At 51.0% G+C, this 19079-nt stretch overlaps 2 protein-coding genes across 3 annotated transcripts; one reads left to right on the top strand and one right to left on the bottom strand.

The window, feature by feature from the left end:
- The first annotated feature begins 8466 nt into the window (after positions 1-8466).
- LOC123098337 (CASP-like protein 5A1) lies at positions 8467-13369 on the top strand. 2 transcript variants are annotated; one of them, XM_044520309.1, is made up of 3 exons: positions 8467-9061; positions 12363-12495; positions 12887-13369. In XM_044520309.1, the coding sequence occupies exons 1-3, from the start codon at positions 8850-8852 to the stop codon at positions 13076-13078; spliced, it is 537 nt and encodes a 178-aa protein (XP_044376244.1). In that variant the 5' UTR covers positions 8467-8849; the 3' UTR covers positions 13079-13369. The 2 variants fall into 2 exon arrangements, with proteins under 2 accessions (XP_044376244.1, XP_044376243.1); XM_044520308.1 differs by lacking the exon at positions 8467-9061 and adding an exon at positions 9093-11413.
- A 421-nt stretch (positions 13370-13790) lies between these two features.
- Positions 13791-16520, bottom strand: LOC123098336 (BTB/POZ domain-containing protein SR1IP1). Its single transcript, XM_044520307.1, has 5 exons — positions 16218-16520; positions 15944-16013; positions 15263-15844; positions 14622-15170; positions 13791-14544 (listed from the first exon to the last, which is right to left on the bottom strand). The coding sequence occupies exons 1-5, from the start codon at positions 16268-16270 to the stop codon at positions 13960-13962; spliced, it is 1839 nt and encodes a 612-aa protein (XP_044376242.1). The 5' UTR covers positions 16271-16520; the 3' UTR covers positions 13791-13959.
- Positions 16521-19079: the final 2559 nt, after the last annotated feature.

The raw sequence follows: 19079 nt of genomic DNA, 5'->3' as shown, positions 1-19079 counted from the left end.
TCCTGTTACCATCCGCCTTAGACGCACAGTTCGGGACCCCCTACCCGAGATCCGCCGGTTTTGACACCGACAGTGACGTTTGAGCCGTCCCAACTTCAATTTCAGAGGTGCAAACTGGCAATTTCCTTCCAACGTTAAAACTGCTGTATCAGCGTTGATGCGGTCTGGTGAATGCAGAATCTCCGAAACCCGGCGCACCCAATGGGTTGTGGATTCTCCTTCCTCCTGGACACAGGCAGCTAAGTCCACAATTGACATGGGTTGCTTGCACGTGTCTTTGAAATTCTGAATAAACCGGACTCTTAACTCGGCCCATGAAGTGATGGAGTTAGCTGGCAAGTTCTTCAGCCAAGTGCGAGATGTTCCTTCCAACATCATGGTGAAGTATTTAGCACATGCCGCATCATCTACATCCAGCATCTCCATCGCCATCTCATAACTCTTAACCCATGCCTCGGGGGATAAATCGGCAGTGTAATTTGGCACTTTACGTGGGCCCTTGAAATCCTTGGGCAGCCGCACGTTGCGTAACGCTGGGACGAGACACGGCACCCCCAAAGAACTGGAGGTCACCCCTGGTTCCACCGAAGTTGTTGGACGAACCGGAGTAAGTTGTCGGGCTTCATGCTGCTCCGCTAACTCGGCCTCTCTACGTGCCCTAGCACGATCCACCACATCCTGAGCATCACCACCGCCACCCGCCGGGTTATGGCCACGGGGCGGATTACGGTTTCGCGCACTGCTTGACACGGCCGGTTCATCCATATGCCTGTTGTAACTCCGGCTTGGGCGGGGAGTAGAATGGATCCTTTCGCGGCTATATGAATGTGACGCCCCCGATTTGACCGTACACTAATCATGCACGCAAATGTGTACGATCAAGATCAGGGACTCACGGGAAGATATCACAACACAACTCTACAACATAAATAAGTCATACAAGCATCATAATACAAGCCAGGGGCCTCGAGGGCTCGAATACAAGTGCTCGATCACAGACGAGTCAGCGGAAGCAACAATATCTGAGTACAGACATAAGTTAAACAAGTTTGCCTTAAGAAGGCTAGCACAAACTGGGATACAGATCGAACGAGGCGCAGGCCTCCTGCCTGGGATCCTCCTAACTACTCCTGGTCGTCGTCAGCGGCCTGCACATAGTAGTAGGCACCTCCAGCGTCGTAGGTGTCTTCGTCGACGGTGGCGTCTGGCTCCTGGACTCCAACATCTGGTTGCGACATCCAGATAGAAAGGAAAGGGGGAAAAGAGGGAGAGAGGCAACCGTGAGTACTCATCCAAAGTACTCGCAAGCAAGGAGCTACACTACATATGCATGGGTATATGTGTAAAGGGGCATATCAGTGGACTGAACTGCAGAATGCCAGAATAAAAGGGGGATAGCTAGTCCTGTCGAAGACTACGCTTCTGGTCATCTCCATCTTGCAGCATGCAGAAGAGAGTAGATTGAAGTCCTCCAAGTAGCATCGCATAGCATAATCCTACCCGGCGATCCCCTCCTCGTCGCCCTGTTAGAGAGCGATCACCGGGTTGTATCTGGCACTTGGAAGGGTGTATTTTATTCAGTATCCAGTTCTAGTTGTCATAAGGTCAAGGTACAACTCCGGGTCGTCCTTTTACCGAGGGACACGGCTATTCGAATAGATAAACTTCCCTGCAGGGGTGCACCACATAACCCAACACGCTTGATCCCATTTGGCCGGACACACTTTTCTGGGTCATGCCCGGCCTCGTAATAGGAGCATAATTAATTGTTTTTGCTGTTGTTTTAATCACTTTGGGGTATTTAATTATTTTATAAAGATGTTGTTTCTCCACCAATAATATCCATGATTTATTTGTCACATTGAGAACATTTTAGTTTTGACTTTTGAAAACTTTAATTGTTTGACTTGAATTTGAATTTGAATTTTGAATCGGTTTTTGAACTAACCCGAGATTAACTAAAGTGATCATGGTGACATGGCACCGTTAACAGAGGTTTACTGTCGCTTAATTATCCGGGCATCACAATGAATAAGCCTGCTGCTGAGTCAAAGCTGTGTGAAGGAGCTCCCTAGCCCACCGCGTCTCGGCCGCTACTGGGGACTCGCCTTCGGTCGGGAGAGCCGCCAATTGTGAAGCGGCAGCGACAATGTTATCCATCGGGTTAGAGTAGTGACCCGGTGGTGTTGGGACGTGTTGTGACGGAACGTTGTTCTGACGAGGCGGATCCGTTGGATGCGGCTGAACCGGCGCCCCCGTTCCAGGTGCCTCCGCCCGATTTACCACTGGCGGATTACTGGTCCCTGCTCCTGGGGTATTAAAGAGGTTCCTAGCGTCATAAACCAGCGGCAGGTGAGACCGGTACCTTCTCCTCATGACATCGTTTGACGCGCTCTGATCCAACACAAGCCGGTAAGCCTGCGCATCCAATGCGGCCCGTTCCGCAGCCATCCTGGTATCCTCAGCTGCCAGGTCGGCCTTGGCCTGAGTTATCTGATCTTTCACCTTTGCGATTTCCGCGTTATGCTCATCTTGATTCGCCGGGTTAACTTCCGCCATCAGTGTTGCCAAGGCGTCAAATAGATCAGATCAAACCTGAGCCGGCGGTCCCACGGGGCCTCCTGCCCCGGCCGCTGTTGCTGCTACTGATTCGGAAACCATCGCCGCTGCGGTCGAATAGTGGAGCGTTGGCTGCGTACCGGCCATGAAGATCGCAACCCGGCTTGGCAGATCAAAGGGGTCCGGAATACTGTCGCCATCGGAACAGCCCCCAATCCGGCCATCTTGCAACTGGTACAATGACTCGGTCTCTCCGGTCGATGATTCATCGTAAGAATAAATGACGGTCTCACCACCAGATGCCGATCTATCCTCAGATTCCGCTCCATGGATGACTCCCATGAAGGCACGCTTCATGGCAGGCTGAACCCAGGCAGGTCTCGCACGCTGAGCCGTCTCGATGAGGTCGGTGCAGATGTCCGGCTCAGGGCCCGGTTCGCCGATCTTGCCAATGAAAACGTGGATGCCGCCGAAGGGGACCTGGTACCCGTACTCGATTGAGCCGGCCTCGGGGCCCCAGCCTGCGTCGTCGATGTAGAGCTTGCCGCGACGACTCTTGGTCATCCGGCCCACAGCGTATCCCTTGCGTCCTTCGAAGCTGCCCTCTAAGAACTCGAAACCATCGTGCGATAGCCCCACGGTGGGCGCCAACTGTCGTGGTTTTGTCACGGCAGATGTCCTAGAGAAAGGACTTAGTCATGGAGCCATCGCGACGGGTTAGCTTAAAGGGCTTAAAGCAGACAAGGGACACAGAGAGTTTATACTGGTTCGGCCCCTTGCGGTGAAGGTAAAGGCCTAATCCAGTTGTTGTGGAATTGCTAGGGTTTCGATGACCAGGGAGCGAATTCGCTATGCCTGGTTCTCGAGTTGTTGTTTCTTGTTTCTAAACCGCCGCCGGGTCGTCCCCTTATATACATGGGTGACGCCCGCCGGTTTACAGGATCCCGAGGCCGGCTCATAAACGTGTCTTACCCGGTCTCTACTCTTTCTATCTTACAACACAAGTTTGCATATCAATGTCGGCTTATGTTTACAGGCCGTAATCCGCCTTTGGGCCCTGAGCCTTCATAAAGCGCCTCCGTCTTCGTCTTCATGGGCTTCAAGTATAATAACTTATTTTGGGGATAACCCGGCCTCTCCTGGCCAGTTTATACCCAGTAGTAATATCCCCAACAGTTCCCCCTTTGGTCCATGGCCTTCCTGGTGGCGGAGGGGCGGGAGATTCCCATCCGAGATTGGATCTCCCTCTCTGTTCTCTTCTGTTTCGCGCTCCTAGATCTGGCCCTTCACCGTTTCTTAAATTCCGGGAGATTCGTAACTCCGATTACGCTGATATTTTAACATGATTTTTTCCGGATATAAGCTTCCTTGCACCCGAAGTATAGGTCCAACCGACGTTCGAGGAGGGCACAAGACACCAGGGCGCGCCCTCGTGGGTTGTGGGCCCTGTGGGCCCCCGTTTGCGTTGATTCCACCTCCCAAAAATCACATATATTCCAAAATAATTCTTCGTAAAATTTTATTGCATTTGGACTTCATTTGATATGGATATTCTGTGATACAAAAAACATGCAAAAGCCAGGAACTTGCACTGGGCACTGGATCAATAGGTTAGTACAATAAATCATATAAAATGTTGCCAAAAATATGTAAAAGTTGTATAATATTGGCATGAAACAATCAAAAATTCTAGATACGACGGAGACGTATCAGCGTCGACGAGGAGTGGAGGGGCGACTAACACAACGTGGCTCTGGCGAGTAGAGACAAGGGCAGATCGATTAGCGACAACAGTGAGGAAGGGAGGAACATGATGCAGCGCACTCCCCTCGCCATTGGCTGGAGGCGACAAGGAGAATTAGTATTGGGGAAGGGGCGGTGCTGGCTAGGGTTCCCGCCCGAGCCACCCGAGGAGATGACGCAAGGGAGGGGGAGGGGGTATTCCATTTGATAGGAAAACGTTGCAGAAATATCTCCGCTATTAAAAACCTTAGAGGTAATGTTACAAGAAATATCGACGGACTGTAGAGAGAGAAAATGTGCCATTGTCGGCAACTTTAAAAATGTGTTGAATTGAGCCCTCGTTCGAAAAGTCTCACTGCATATTTCCTTGTCAACCATATCAAACTATCTCTACCAAGAAACCAAAGTGGTGGTACAAGACAACCTGTCAAAGTGCAAATCCAACATGGAAGGAAATAACAAGATGTGATAGATTATCACATTCCATTTCTTAAAGCAAACAAGAAAACATGGATTTTTTTTGCGTGAAAACGTCTGATCTATTCATCTTCAATCATTACATCCATATCTATAGACCACCTAGCGACGACTACAAGCACAGGGATATATTTAACACATAAAAATGTTATATCGAGTAATTCGACAAGTAAATTGCATTCATCAGGAAGAATGTAGGAAATGTCATACATTTCACCTATTGTTCCATCACCATCTTAAAAAAAACTATTGTTCCAACTCAAAACACATCAATCCCAAGCGGAAAATGCACAATCTTATAGATACCAAAGCTATGTTGTAGAAAAAGTATTCACACTTGTGTAGAAATCAAACTTGTGTCAAGAAACGTGGTCTCCCACTCAAAGAAATATTTCGTTTTATGGGACACACAACGACATGTTGGTTCCCAAACAAACATAGCAGCTAACTCGAGACTTCCAGATCCGGAAGCTCAATGCAATTTTTTATTATGTTTGAAATGCTTTACACTATCGACGAATTTTTTATAATAGATCGGATGCTTTTAGTAAAAAGGGAAACTTGAGGCTTGTAGAGGGTTGGGCAATGGTCCATGGAAAACTGTACTAATCTTCTTCGCCCCTCTTTGCAGAATACGCCCGTGCACGGTCGAAGGCTCGAAGTAGACGACGACTAATCGAGGAAGATACATGGAAAATGAAATATTTATATATAAATAGTGGTGGGCCACGGAATAGCCTTGTGTGGTTGTGTTTAGGCCGGCCGGTGGTTCTAGCCGGCGCGAAATTCTCCAGGCCGACCTGGTCTGCAGTGATTTTTTCCGCCGCACGCGCACTGATTTTTCCTCGCACCGTGTGACCGCGACAACCGGACGGATCCCCGCGCTCGAGGCAAAGCTGCGACCGCGCTCCCGCTGCTAAAACGGGCAATGCGTGTGCGCCGATACCGCACCCAAACGGCAATGCGTGTGGACGGCAACATGGCGTGGCTACGCTTCCACCACCCATGCTCGGATGAATCCCGTTCACGCGCGTTCGTTCCCTCCCGGCAGCAAAGATACGTAGAGGAGGCGCGTCCGTCCGTGCAACGGCCGCGTCTTGGACTGTACGCTTGCACTGAGGCGGCCGGGCACCGCGGTCGTGATCTCCGCCGTCGGTCGCCTCCGTTCTGGGCCAACACGTACATGCCCGTGACACAACACACGGGACGCGTTTGGTAGACCGCATACATTTTAGTTGGGCCCGCGCGGAAAGAACATGACCCGTTCGATTATCCACATTCACTGTTGGGTCTGTATAGCATGAACATTAAAGCATCTCTGGGTCTGTATCTAGAGGAACGCTCAATCGGCCGTTTTTTGTGGAGCCAGGCCTGAGCGGTGCAACCCTAGGCACGTGGGCGTGGGCGGTTGCACGCGTGGATGCAGTCACGAAAAGTCGCGTTATTTCCAGACGTGTCGTCATAAATTATCCTCACCTACCTTTCTCATCGCTCTCTCCCCTCTTCCACACTCACACCGGCGGCGGCGGCGGCCACCAAAGCGAAAGCAGGACGATCGAAGATGGCGGCTACCATCGGAGCGACTGCAGACCTTCACCGGAGCGCATCGACCATGGCGGTAGGTCCTCGCCCTCTTTGTAGATTACTGCTTCCGACTCGGGCTGGATTAGATTTGAGCACGCGGCTGGAGAGTTAGGTAGGGGAATGAACACATCAGGGGGGGTGAGGATTGGATTAAAACACTGCCATGGATCGATTCTGCACCGACGACTTCTAGGGTTCATAGGTCATTTCTCGATTACATCGGGGGTGGGGATTGGGGTACAAACTTTCTTGTCTAGCCGCGGCTACCCTGGAGTCGCGTCGAGCGGTGGCGGGGGGTAGCGTTCTTCTTTTCTTCCTCATCGTCTTCGTCTTCATCAAGAACGATGGGTCTTGCACGGTCGCCTGCCGCCAGCGCCCTGGCCACCATCTGCACCTCGTCGTTGTCGGCCTTCGGCGACCCGAACGTCCTACTCCAGTATGCCGCAGCACGCTGGTCTTGAGGCGCCTTGTACTGCCTGTACTTGGCCCATCTTGTCCGCTGTCCAGCGTCGCTGGAGTCTGCCTGATTCATGGCCTAGCGTAGGATGTCCACTAACATTGCGCCATTGGCTGGGTTCGAAATCAGTGTCTTCAGCTCGTCTGACGTAGCCTTCTTCATCACAACATCGGCCTTCTTATGCATGTCATCGATGCTGCTGAAGTTCGAGTAGGCTTTCATGGTATGCTCGAACTTCTTGCGGTCACCGAGCGAGCACCCCAAGGAAGAATGCCCTCCATCCAATGCCCCCAGGGGAAAGGGTTGGGTTTGGAGTTGGAGTTCATGGTGAGGGGAAGGTGGTGAAACGGAGAGGTGGTGAAACAGAGGGGGTTTGAGTGCGGTGCTGGGTTAGTAGGGTGGGTTAATATAGGAGCGTTAGGCCGATATGAATGAATGGTAACCACTGAACTGCGTGATGTTCATAATGCAGATGGACAAGGGCAAGGAGTTCGTGGCACCATTGGAGAAGGGCAAGGAGGTCGTGTCGCCATTGGTCGAAGTGTTGGTGTAGGATCACCCAAGCGCCAAGCAAAGAAACTATGACCACTACCATCAGGAGTCAGGACCAAGCCACTTCTGCAAGATTATCCTTGCTCCAAAGCTGGAGAGTCTGCCAATGCCTCTGGAGTTCATGAAGCATTTCCCCGCCATCCCTACAGAGTTCAAACTGAAGACGAACACTGGCTGCGCATGGAGGGTGACGGTGAAGGTGATCAACGTAGTGTCACCCTTGATCAGGGTTGGGCCACCTTCGCCGCCGTTCGTGAGAGCATGATCGGTACATGCTGACGTTCAAGCTACCGACCCCCAACACCGTGAAATTGATCGTATTCAACGACGAGGGTGTGGAGGTGGCCACCAAGTGCAAGGAGCGCGATAACACTGTCAAACTTGCCTAAGGTTAGTTTTTTGAAAATAAGAACCACAAGTTGGCAAGCCTAAGGAAATCTTGCGACACTTTCTGTGTGTATGTCATGTGGGGCCTTAGTGTGGCTTGCCTAAGGTGTGACTTGAACCAAACACTCACCTAAGTTGATCAAACTTGCACCTTAGATGTGACAATCTTTGGCAATCTTAGTCACAAACCAAACAACCCCTAAGGCTTGTGTTTGTGCCTAAGTTTGTTCTGTTGCTCTAGTTTAGTTTTTAGTTCATGTGTGTCTCTGGTAGCCTCACCGCATCGAGGAGAAGGTCACCACACAATTGTTCTGGATATAACCAAACAACCGGACTTGTGTTTCCTTTCAAATTAGTCCGCAACCAAACAGTATGCATTCCGTTTCAGCACATACAGACTAGCAGATGCTAGCTTTTTGCCTACATATGCTCGGGCAGGCCTAGTTGAAATAAGTATGCAAAATGCCTGAAAACGATGCAGGTATGCAAAATGCCTGAAAACGATGCAGGTAACAAATGCATCGAAGATCGCCCCCGTCTGCCCTAAGCTAGTGCTCCGTACGGGGGAGATCGCACTGGCAAGAAAAATGCTGGAGTACTGGCAGAGTAACAGACAGGCGGGGCCAGGCCAAAAGAAGGACGGGCGGAACGGGCCCGCCACCGCACAGTGGCGGCACGGGCAAGCGAGCAAAGTCAGCCCCGCCCGGCCCCGCCCAGCCCCGGCCCATTTCTCTCCCACTCCCTCCACCACTCGGACACGGAGCCGCGGAGGAGAGAGAGGGAGAGAGACTGGGAGGGACCCCACGGCGTGCCGTCGCAGCTGCAGCTCCCCAGAAACTGCCGTCGCCTTTCCCCCCGGCCAAAAGCAAGGCGAACCAACGGCAAGCAGCGCCTCCCCCGAGCCCCCCCTCCCCTCCCCGATCGACCCCGGCGCGTGTGGCCCGCACCGCACGCCCCTCCTCATCCTCGTCGGCTCCGCCCAATCCAGTCCCCTGCGAGGCCAAACCCTTCTTCGCCCAGCCCCCACCGGTCCCGCGGCGGCGAGGCGGGAGGTGAGCGCGCGGGGGAGCCTGTACCGTTCGGGGCCGATATGTTCGCGAGCAGGCCGGCGGTGCACCCGGTGGAGGCGCCGCCGCCGACGGATCCGGTGGAGCAGCCCACGGGGGTGCTCATGAAGGACCTGCCCGGGATGCCCGGCACGGCCGGCGGCCTCGCGCTCCGCCTCGCGCAGTTCGCCTTCGCCGGGGTCGCGCTCGGCGTCATGGCCTCCACCAACGACTTCCCCTCCGTCAGCGCCTTCTGGTAACCTCCCTCCCCACTCCCCATCCATCCTGGTAGTTTCTCATCATCCGCGCTACTACTAGTATTTGCCCCAACTGGCTCTGTACGGCCTGAGCATCAATCGCTTTACAGTTCTACTACTACTTCCAATCGTTGCTCAAGAAAGGAAATATGATCTCACATGCACCGGTGGGTCAAGTGTGTGTGCGCTCTTAAAGCTTGGGTCCGTGGGGAGTTCCGTGTTCAAGAACGGAAATATGATCTGCTATGTACTAATACCTAGGCACTCCATCTGTTGGAGCTTTAGCTCATTTCGGTAATAGGTTCCCAAAGGTTGGAGACTTGGAGTGCTGTTTGTAATGCAACTTGTGGAAACATGTGTCTATGGTCACTCCTGCCTCAGCTCAGAACGAACTATAGGAGTGTGGATTTGGAGGCAGTTGGGTACCAACCTCAGTACACTATACCTTCTGAACTTTAAGTTCGTTACGCTTACCTTCTGATCTTTCTGGCCGACTTTTCTCCATTTTGAATGTAATGGATTGCCTCAGTGATGAGGACTAAAAAGCATCAGCTTATCTGTAGTGACCTACTACTACCTTGTGCAACAAATAAAAATAAAAATCTGCCTGTGTGGCATCATCTAGTATTGCATACTATAAGTTGCTAAAAACAAATTCTAACGACAACGGACTTCTCGTCTGAAAAAAACGACAAGAATGTGCTTAAATGTATTAGTAAGGCACTTGTGTTCTGGCATGCATAGGAAGTAGCTTTAAACATTTACAAGGTGGATAAGTATACATAGCACAGTATATTTATGGAGGGGGCAAGCAAATGTAATCATGTGAAGACTATTGTTATCCAGAAATAGGGTGTATTTATTTATTTATTTTGACAATTCTGTATTGTAGTAAATCCCCTGCATATATGTGCTATTCCACTGAACATGCACGATTTCAAGGTGAGATGACAGTATGCTGGATCGAAGTGTCAAAAACAGGGGAGTGCGTGCAGTACTTGAATTCTGAAATTATTAGTAAGATTAATTATATGAAGCCAAGGATTCTAGTAGCAAAGAAACTAATTGTAAGATTAATCTATTTGCTACTTCAAAAAAACATGCAATTTCATGTCACATCATAGGAATATAATGCCACCACATGCATATGAACATGTCACAAACTGGTGAACTACAATAGGAAACAGGGTTTTTGTTGTTGTTGACGGTTTTGCTTTGTGGTTCAATGTCTACTGAATATCTCAGGGGTACAATCCCCATGTCACAAACTAGTGAACTACAATAGGGACAGAAATATCACATCCACAATTCCACATGTCCTTTTCTAGTTATCCTCAACGTAATAAACTGCATTTCTGTTCACTATTTATGAAACTGCCATGGGCAGAACAGTGGATTGTTACATTATCTACCAGAGTAAAACAGAGATCCCTTATGTTTTATCCATATTATGGAGTTCCTTTAGGGTGTGTTTGGTTTGGGAACGAAGTGGAACGGAATGTCATGGTTCCATTCCACTAGAATGGGTCGGCCTGTCCTTATGTTTGGTAGGAGCAGTTCCAAGGAATGGAATGGTTACATTTTGGTGTTTGGTTTGAGAGATGGAATGGAATGAAATTGTTCGTCTCACTTTATTACATTGATTCATACCGAATTAGATTTTGATAGAAAACTAAACTGAACTGAATGTTGAACACTTGATTACATCGATTGTAATGAACAGATGTACTTGACGCTGCAGTACTGAAGAACACCCAGGAAACACAGAATGCTGAATACAGAAGAACAGATGTGCTTGACGCTGCAGTATATTGATCTGGAGAAACACCCACGGCAAATGTCACTGCACACCACGGGCTCCTTGGTCCAGCAGCCAAAGCTCCCCGATGATGGCGCCTTAGGTGCGCCCAGCCTCCATGCCCGGTGGAAGGAGACGAGTGAGAGGGCTGCCCGGCCTCCCTGCTCTGCTGAAGAAGATGATTGAGAGGGCCGCCCGACCTCCCTGCTCGGTGGGACGTGTCAGGTGCGCCCAGCTGGGTCGCGGCCGGTGGGACGGCAAGCAGTGCCAACGTGAGGATGCGGCGGTGGCCAGTCATGGCCGCACGCGGTGGGGCTGTAGGCGGGAGCACACGCAATGTTGCGGAGGGAGCTGCGGCGCTGGGGAGGGGGAGACGCGGGGGTGGCTGGGGCGGCTGCGAGCGCGACGGATGCGGCGGTGGCCATTCATGGCCGCGCGCAGTGGGGCTGATGGCGGTGGCGCACGCAAGGTTGGGGAGGGAGATGTGGCGCCGGGGAGGGAAAGACGAGCGAAAGTCGAGCGAACTGTTCCATGTCGCCTGCTTGATTTGGAGGTACCGCCTAGTTCCGCATAAATAGGGAATATGCCATTCTGTGGAATCGGTGGTTCCCGTTCCTTTGACAAACCAAACACTGGAATGGGCTCTGGGAACGGAACCGACCTATTACAGTTCACTTGGTGACCCCAACAAAACACACCCTTAATTGAGTTGTAGCGCAAAATTTTCTTTTGGCAAAGACTGGGGGACTAGCAGGATTTTCCTCTTTTTGCTATCATACGTACTTCAAAGTAACTTTTTGATAAAATGAAAGGGGTGTGTGTGTGTGCTTCTGGGACTGCCTTTTCTTTTAGGAAAAGAGGGGCCACCCCTTCCGATCTCATATATAGAAACCCAGGTCTTCCTGATACAAACTACTCTTGTGGCACTTTTTACCTTACTATACAATTCCTGATGCAAGTATGTTGGGTTTGTATAGAACGACTTAGTCCCAACCTTTCAAGTTAATTATGTAGTTATTCTGAATGATCTTAGATAAAAAAATACCCCTAGGATCATACTACAATGTGGAAATCCGATCATACTATGTACTTCAGTGTAACATTTTAAGAGGAATTTACACTTATACATCTAAAACTACCATGTTGCTCCTTTTATATTTTCCAAGTTTATTTAGCTAAGCCTTCTTGAACATATAGGTTTCTCTGGTTTTGTTACTGCTTATTATATGGCATGCCTGTGCGTAACAGAAATTCAACATTTGCATTAGTGATGAGTGGATGATCTAAATTTTGTATTTTAGTGAGATAGACATGGGTGGGTACTTCTTTGTTGGCCCAGTTTACAGCAGGCAACACAGATTGTGTTCATGCTTTGGAGTTATAAAGGGAAACTCTGCTGTGTCTAGTTTATTTGCTTGTTTCTTCTGCTCCCAAGTTTACTCTGGCAGTGCTATTCTATATTTCTAGTTTCTGACAAACTGACGGAGTGCTGTTTTGGTCAGCTATCTTGTTGCAGCAACCATATTGCAATGCCTGTGGAGCTTCTCGCTTGCCATTGTCGATATCTATGCATTGCTTGTTAAGCGTTGTTTAAGGAACCGCCGTGCTGTTTGCCTGTTCGCGATTGGAGATGGGGTAAGTCAATATACATCTCTGTTCATGTCTCTGATGCTTGTGAGATTTACTTGGTCAATCTTCTGTATCATCTTCTTTGATCTGAATAATATGTGCTGAGATATATATATATAAAATATATATATATATAGAATTTGCTACCCGTGTGAACTTTTCCATGTATCCAGTAACCTAGCGCTTTTCCATCATTCTTTTTAACAATATTGGCTGCGTGGTGTATAGACTAAGAAATCTTGCAGTGAGATAAAGTACATGCTCAGATTACGGCAATTGAATGAAACTGCATCTTTATTGCAAGTTCCTGCATGTTAGTTTCATCCTGGAAATTATGAATGCATTGTCTTTTGACTGTGTGAGGTCTAATAGAGTGATCATCGCTGTTTCTTGGTAGATCACGGCAGCACTCATCTTCGGCGCAGCATGCTCGTCGGCAGGCATCACCGTCCTGATCGACAACGACCTGAACATCTGTGCCGAGAACCACTGTGGCAGCTTCGAGACCGCGACGGCGATGGCGTTCATGAGCTGGTTTGCCCTCACGCCCTCCTTCCTGCTGAACTTCTGGTCGATGGCTTCCCGATGAAAACAACGAGAGGAAGATATAGCTTGACTTTTTGTGCGCCCAAGTTACGGTTTAGCAACATCTGGATAGTGGCACAGCTAATCGCATCGTGATCGGAAGCTGATGTGCGCCTGTGGAGACACACACGTATCTAGTACTACACCTATGTAAAAAATGGAGTAGGTAATTAATGGCTTGTCTTTGAACATTGTGTTGCTATGGAACTCTACTAGGATTCTTTTGACCCAGGCAGGCTCGTGCCCTGTATAACGCTTGATGTCCTGAACCAAACTGGTTGAGTTTTGCCCTGAATTATCTTGTTTTGTGCATACAGAGAGCCTAGACATGTGTTGCCTACTGTGATCCATGATGAGTAGGGGCGCACTGTCGCTATCTTTTCTTAGGATAGGAGAATGGAAATCCACTGATCTCCTTTCCTTTTCGCCGCTTGGTGTGTTGCAAGGATTGTCTCGTGCCCTTATGGCGTGGTTATCTACCAGGGCCGAATTCCAGGCCACGTCTCGGTGCTGCCGTGCTGGTTGTCTTTTGTCCTGAGCTGGGGATGCATTGCTAGCCATACCAACGTTATCGCAATCCCCCCACAAGAAACGGGAGAGGATCGTCGAGATCGACATCAGATGCTTCCATCTTCCAACGTTGGTGTAATGGTAGAGCGCTTAGTGGTCCGATCGGCCGACATCGCAGTGGCCAGTGGAACAGAACTGCACTACACTGACAGACTGAACCCCGAGTTGCAAAAATTTGCTACAATGGCCGGAGTTTCTTCATTGCAGGAACTTGACACGAACTGTGACGCAGATTATAAAGCTGTACAGTGCTACGTCCATGCTAAGAGGCTTATTTATCTTCAAGTGACCATTAGATTACACTATCCGATAGTGTCAAGAAATGGAGTGCCTGCGATCCTTGGGCGGCTTCGTGCGGACCTTCCCGCCGCCCAGAGGGTCGCGCACGAACGGGTTGAGCCGCCCGAGCTTCTTCATGAACCCGCCGCCGCCTCCTCCGCCGCTGCCGCCCTGCTTCTTCGGCAGTGGCGGCTTCCCCGACGTCGGGAAGCTCCGGGTTCCACCCGCCGCGAGCGGCGGCGCCGCAGCCGGTGCCGCGCCCGACGGGTCCCTCAGGCGCATCTTCATCTGGAGCAGCTCCATCCTAAGCTCGTCGTTCTCCCGCTGCAGCCGCGACACCTCGCTGGACGGCGCGCTCCGCTCCCGCCCGTTGAAGCTCGGCGTCGGCCTGTACGACAGCGCCGGCGACTCCCCCCCGGCGTACGACGGCGCGCCGCTCGGCGCCTGCGATGGCGGCGGCACGCGGAGGCGCCGCTGCTCGTGGTACAGCACCTGCACCACCGTCTGCACCGGCAGCCGGTCGTTCTGCGCCGCGTGCGCGCACGCCTCCCGCGACAGCTTCTGGCAGTCCATCACGCCGCACACCTTCTTCCTCTCGCCCTCGCCCAGCGACGGATGCGCCTACCCAAACCATCCATCACATTTGAGCACTTATAAACAACAAGTAAACGAATGAAGATCGAGTTTAACGAACGGACCTTCAAGTAGATGTCGATGGCGCGGTACATGCCGTCCTCGTTGAACCGGGCGCGCTCCGGGATGAGCTCGGCGAGGCCGGTGAACTTGTCAACGGGCAGGTTCACGTCCGAGGAGATCTCGGCGAGGTAGCTCTCCATGAGCTTGCCGACCGGGCCGACGTCGTTGGGCGGCGACGCCGCCGAGGCGAAGTCGTCGTCCGTGTTGTAGTCCAGGCGCGTCGCCTCGCCCTCGTTCTCGAGGTAGCCGGCGAGGATCCTCTGCACTGCGTCGACGTCGTAGGCCGTGCCGGCGCCCTCCGGCGAAGAGGACGGGATGAGCAGGTCGTCGAGCACGGCCTGGCCGAGCTGCGCGGCCATCCGCGTCTCCAGATCGAGCCGGCACGCCAGCGACGTGTCGAGGTAGATCGCCGCCCGGAGCAGCATCGACAGGAAGCTCACCGACATGGTGTTCTTCTCCCTCGGCAGGAGGCTCACGATCGTCTCGAGAACCACCCGCTTCTCGTGCTCCTGCCTCGGCTCCATCTTCTTCCGCTCCCTCCCGTTCATGTCCTGCAACAAGTTACAAGTCGACAGTACGTGTCAGACGTTAGCTATAGCAAGAGTATATACTGTGCTCTAGGTAAGGTGTTCGACTCGATTACCAGTCTTCGAAGGGACTTCTGAGCGTAGAGCATGATCATCGTCCCCATGGCGATGCCCTTGAATCCCCTCGCCTTCATGGCGATCATGACCCTCTGGAAGGTGTCGATCCTCAGCGCCGTCAGCTCGTCGGCCCACCAGTCATCGACAGGCTTCGGTGGCGCGCCCACGTCGTCCAGCCCCTCATGGCCACCGTCGCCGCATGTCATGGTCGCTATGGCGTCGATGCACCTGCCAATGAGCTGCACCTTGTCTGACGCCGGGAGGAGCTCCTCGGCCCTGCGAAGCGCGGTGACCGCGCCCTCGAGGCTCGCCAGCGCCACCTCCTCCAGGTAGGCCTCGGTCCGGCCGACGAGGTTCCCGGGCTTGCACTCCTCGGTCATCTCCAGGTGCTCGGCGGCGCAGCGCAGCATGGCGACGTTGTCGGCGGTGATCTCGAAGTTGACGCCGTAGCAGAACTTGATGACGAGGTCGAACGCCTTGGCGTCGCCGGGCATGCCCGTGATCTCGAGGTGGGTCACCCTGGACCCGTTGGCCCCCGACACCAGCTTCCTTATGTAGCCGCATTTAGATGCCAGTGGGAGCTGCAGAACTTGTCATTAGAACTCAGGATTTTTGGCGATTCCATATGATTTCTAAGCGCGCGGTAAGAATCAAAGGTGGGGTTGCCTCTGGCTGGTTACCTTGTGCAAGTTGAAGCTGCTCCCCCCAACTTGAATGGTAATATCGCTCGGGAATTCTTGTGAACGGATCCTGCACCAACCAGTTGGAAAAATTGTCGGATCGAGCTCATGAGCTACTGCTAATCCTAATAAGGAACTTCAGGTTCAGCATGTGATTGTTCCACATCTAAAATACTTGTCACTGCACGGTGCTGCTTGCTTGAAAGCAGTTTCATGGCGCCAAAGAAATGGCGAGCTCGTAGATTCAAACAGGCAGCAGAGCGAAGGTACGTACCAGTCGCTGGTCCTCTTCATCGCGGCCGAAGAGAACTGAGTATCGGTCTGCATCCTGGAGCACCCTCGCAAGCTCTCCGCTCTCTCTCCTCTCTCTTCTCCCTTCTCTATGTTCTGGTCATCTTTATCTCACCCGACGTCGACGTCGTGGGGAGGGAAATCGGGGCAGCCAGCCCGAGCATCGGGTGAAGCAGGTGCAACACTCGCGGATTGAGGAGTCCGTCCGCCACTGGGCTCCTCTCCTGTGGCGGCGGTTGGAAGCCACACAGGGGTGGATCAGATGGGAGAAAATCGGACGGACAGCTCTGGTCGACTCTGGCCTCATCCCTCCTTGTTGGCTGCTGTCCTTGTCGTCTCTCGCGACTTGTCTCGGCCTTCCTTTTTGGTGTTCTTGGAAGCAAGATGCCCTTGGGTTTTTGGAAGCTTGTGTCGGCGATGCAAATCTTGCAATCTTGTCTTCATTTAACCACTGGAATCTTTGTCTTAAGTGAGGTTTAGTGGTCTGGGTTTCATTGGGCTGCAGTCTCAGTGTTTTTCAGTTTCCGCCCAAAGTAGACCCATATAAGTATGGGCCACAAGCAGTTATATGTATGGACAAAAAACACGAAATCACGAATTGAGGAGTACTCATCGCAAAGATCACCCCACCTTCCCAGGTTGTGACAAGTTGCGCGCTCTTTGTGTGCCATTTGTCGCAACCTGGAGTTTTCCATTTTTTCGTAGATCCGTTTATTCAAACGTTTTATTTCTTAAACCGTGCGTCCAAATTTTGAACCGTTTTCACCGTTGGATTCCTCGTGTCCAGATCTTCCAAACTAGATCACATATTGATAGGTTTTAATGATTTTTTTCAAAAAAAAAACAAAAAAACGAACCGGAAGCACGGTTTTTTTCTCTTTTTGAAAGAGGCACGGCCGTGCCTCTCGCAAAATCACCATCGTACCTCTCGCGGAAGAAAAAAAAACAGAAAACGTGTTTTTTTCGTTTTCGAGAGGCACGACCGTGCCTCTCGCGGAAGAAAAACCATGCCTCTCGTAGAAGAAAAAAAACAGAAATGCATTTTTTTCGTTTTCGAGAGGCACGGTCATGCCTCTCGCGAAAAAGCAAAACCGTGCCTCGCGGAAGCAAAACGTGCCTCTCGCGGAAGAAAAAAAAGAAAACGTGTTTTTTTCTCGTTTCCCAGAGGCACGGTCGTGTCTCTCGCGAAAGCAAAACCGTGCCAGTCGCGAAAGAAAAAAAACAGAAAACATGTTTTTTTTCGTTTCCGAGAGGCACAACCGTGCCTCTCACGAAAGAAAAAAATAGAAACACTTTTTTTTCGTTTCCGAGAGGCACGGTCGTGCCTCTCGCAGAAGCAAACCCGTGCCTCTCGAGGAAGAAAAACAAACGCGTTTCATTTTTTTTATAATTTTTTGGCCCAAAAGCTAAGGAAGACCGGTAGAAAACCAAAACGTCGAAGAAATCCAGAAAAAACCGAACCGTTTAAAAAGCCGAAAACGCGTGCGAAAAAATAAAAAGAAAACAAAATGCGAAGGGAGCGCCCAGAGGGCGATATGTGGCGGGGCTGCTGAGAGCGCGCCAAGTGGTGCTGATCGTTGCAGGCTCCCGAAGAAGCGTTCGTCAACTAGTTGCTCCCCCCAAAACAACTCAGGACCACAACGACTTGATTCCCAGAAGGACCCTTTTAACCCGGCCCCCAGCAACCGCGACGACTACATCTCGCTTTACAGCAGTGCTATTTCCATCTCGCTAAAGCGAATGCACCCACGTTGTAGCTATTCGGCCGGCCTGTTAGTGCACGTTTAAAATAAGAGAGAAGGCGAGTGGTACTTCCGTCTTGCTGAAGTGAGTGCTCCCGCGGGTTTTTGACCCTACAGCGCTGGAAGCCATTGCATGTCGGGAGGTGATTTCTTTAGCTCAAGATCTTTTTTTCTGAACCGGGCTAACCCCCTTTCCATTACTAGGAACGGAAATACATCAAGTCTTATAGGGAAATAGAGTAAGAGAGGAGGGGAAGAGCGAGTTCAACGCAAGGAAACCCACCGCACTCGCTCGACATCGAAACGAGTGCTATGGGGCGAAAACCTAGTAGCACCAAATCCAACACTAGCCCTATTACATGTCTCAGGAAACCTCCATCACACCATGAGACAATAGATATCCCAGGAGCAAAAGACTACTGTCCAAATGCGCAGCTGCAGAAAGACGCCCTTCCATGTCATTCTTCATTCTCCAATCTTGGCCGACGCATCACAGGCCCTCATCTGCATCATGGTACCGTTCCGGATCATCTATGCTCCAGCGCGAAGCCTCTTCATGTTTTCTTCAGTCTGCAGACCTGCCCAGTACAAAAGAAAAGAAACTGCCGTAAAAACTATCTCAAAGGGGGTTTTTATCATCTTTTCTCAAAGGTGGCCCTGTTCCGGGCTAGCCAGATGGCCCAAGTAACAGCACCCAGCGCCACAGTATAGAAGGATTAATATCCTGGCAGAAAAGAGTAACACCAAGTAAAGAATTGCCAATAATTTCGAGGACATAAGTCAGTCCCAAGAGTAACCCCAATTGATCGCCATATAACCTTAGCGACAGGGCATCCAAAGAATAAATGCTGGGATGTCTCGATCTTTTGGCCCAAGTAACCTTAGCGACAGATGGCCCAAGTAACAGCACCCAGCGCCACAGTATAGAAGGATTAATATCCTGGCAGAAAAGAGTAACACCAAGTAAAGAATTGCCAATAATTTCGAGGACATAAGTCAGTCCCAAGAGTAACCCCAATTGATCGCCATATAACCTTAGCGACAGGGCATCCAAAGAATAAATGCTGGGATGTCTCGATCTTTTGGCAAAAGGAACACACAGG

The sequence above is a fragment of the Triticum aestivum genome, chromosome 4D (genome assembly GCF_018294505.1).
Source record: "Triticum aestivum cultivar Chinese Spring chromosome 4D, IWGSC CS RefSeq v2.1, whole genome shotgun sequence".
Lineage (NCBI taxonomy): Eukaryota > Viridiplantae > Streptophyta > Magnoliopsida > Poales > Poaceae > Triticum > Triticum aestivum.
The sequence above is the reverse complement of the archived record's forward strand: the minus strand, read 5'-3'. Positions and strand labels throughout refer to the sequence as shown.

Excerpts from the sequence above, each read along its gene's own strand:
- LOC123098336 (XM_044520307.1), bottom strand. The coding sequence starts at position 16,270 with ATGCAGACCGATACTCAGTTCTCTTCGGCCGCGATGAAGAGGACCAGC. Across the intron at positions 16,014-16,217 it reads ATGAAGAGGACCAGCGACTG|GATCCGTTCACAAGAATTCC; the intron begins GTACGTACCTTC and ends TGGTTGGTGCAG. Across the intron at positions 15,845-15,943 it reads GCAGCTTCAACTTGCACAAG|CTCCCACTGGCATCTAAATG; the intron begins GTAACCAGCCAG and ends CAAGTTCTGCAG.
- LOC123098337 (XM_044520308.1), top strand. The coding sequence starts at position 11,139 with ATGCGGCGGTGGCCAGTCATGGCCGCACGCGGTGGGGCTGTAGGCGGG. Across the intron at positions 11,414-12,362 it reads GTCGCCTGCTTGATTTGGAG|CTATCTTGTTGCAGCAACCA; the intron begins GTACCGCCTAGT and ends TGTTTTGGTCAG. Across the intron at positions 12,496-12,886 it reads TGTTCGCGATTGGAGATGGG|ATCACGGCAGCACTCATCTT; the intron begins GTAAGTCAATAT and ends GTTTCTTGGTAG.